This window comes from Laccaria bicolor, genomic scaffold, assembly GCF_000143565.1.
Source record: "Laccaria bicolor S238N-H82 LACBIscaffold_54 genomic scaffold, whole genome shotgun sequence".
NCBI classification, from domain to species: Eukaryota; Fungi; Basidiomycota; class Agaricomycetes; order Agaricales; family Hydnangiaceae; genus Laccaria; species Laccaria bicolor.
This window is the reverse complement of record NW_001889925.1, coordinates 14,678-16,058: the sequence shown is the minus strand read 5'-3', so window position 1 is coordinate 16,058 and position 1,381 is coordinate 14,678. Positions and strand designations below refer to the sequence as shown.

General features: G+C 44.8%; 1 protein-coding gene across 1 annotated transcript; it reads right to left on the bottom strand.

The window, feature by feature from the left end:
* Positions 1-447: 447 nt before the first annotated feature.
* On the bottom strand, positions 448-1,299 carry LACBIDRAFT_312682 (uncharacterized protein; the record flags this gene model as incomplete). The annotated part of the gene is made up of 6 exons (XM_001888293.1): positions 448-589; positions 642-749; positions 801-908; positions 961-1,068; positions 1,121-1,228; positions 1,280-1,299. The coding sequence occupies 6 exons, from the start codon at positions 1,297-1,299 to the stop codon at positions 448-450; spliced, it is 594 nt and encodes a 197-aa protein (XP_001888328.1).
* Positions 1,300-1,381: the final 82 nt, after the last annotated feature.

Genomic DNA, 1,381 nt, shown 5'->3' with positions numbered 1-1,381 from the left:
AAGTAGGATTTGACGACGTGAACAAACGGCACAATGTCATGGAATTGCCAACGTACCTTCACATACACCGCTGTCAACGCTTCCCTATGCACACCGCCGTCTCGACTTCTTGTCACAGTCATCCTCTCGTAAGCATACCTTCACCCTCTTTACGAGTCCTCTGAGTTTACGAAGAGACTCGTTTATTACCTGGGATCTCAAGACTTTTTTCAGCGCGGTAACACTGAAATTTGACTTTCTCCCATGAAAATGATTTCTTCCCACAGTTGAATGCCTCATCCTCCTCATTGTATTTTCTAGTCAAATCTACCAAATCCTTGCTTAACACTTGCTTTTAGCACCCTAAGCATATGAATAGTGATGCCTCTGCTCTCTCTTTACTCAAATTATTTGCTAGCCCTGTTCTTGCAAGCTTCCTCAACATTTCCACAGTATTATCAACCCCATTCAATTATATTTCTTTATATTCAATGTATAATAATCAACCAAGGCCTCAACCTTTTCATAAACAGTTTTGTTGATCATATTCAGGGAGTTTGGGAGTATCCGAACAAGCCCACATGCATGCCAAACAGATGAGATTAAGGTGCTGAGCAATTGTGAGCATAAATTCAAAAAGGCAAATATACAATTTGACTTACCTCCATGAGGCCTCAACCATTTCACAGACAGTTTGGTGGACCGTTTTCAGGGAGTCTGGGGGTATCCAAACGAGCCCATGTGCATGCCAAATGGACCAGATTAAGGTACTGGAGCTTGTGAGCATATGTGCAAAAAAGCGAATATACAAAGTGACCTACCTCCACAAGGCCTTAACCATTTTGAAAGCGGTTTTGTGGACCATTTTCATGGAGTTTGGGGGTATCCGAACGAGCCCACGCGCACGCCAAACGGACCAGAATGAGGCACTGAGAGCTTGTGAGGATATGTGCAAAAAAGCGAATATACAAAGTGACCTACCTCCACGAGGCCTCAACCATTTCACAAACGGTTTGGTGGTCCGTTTTCAGGGAGTTTGGGGCTATCCGAACGAGCCCACGCACACGCCAAACGGTCCAGATTAAGGTACTGAGAGCTTGTGAGCATAAGTGCAAAAAAGCGAATATACAAAGTGACTTACCTCCACAAGGCCTTAACCGTTTTGAAAGCAGTTTTCTGGACTGTTTTCAGGGAGTATGGGGGTATCTGAACGAGCCCACGCGCACGCCAAACGGACCAGAATGAGGTACTGGAGCTTGTGAGCATATCTGCAAAAAAGCGAATATACAAAGTGACTTACCTCCACAAGGCCTTAACCATTTTGAAAGTAGTTTTATGGACCGTTTTTAAGGAGTATGGGGGTATCCGAACGAGCCCACGCCCACGCCAAACGGACCAGAAT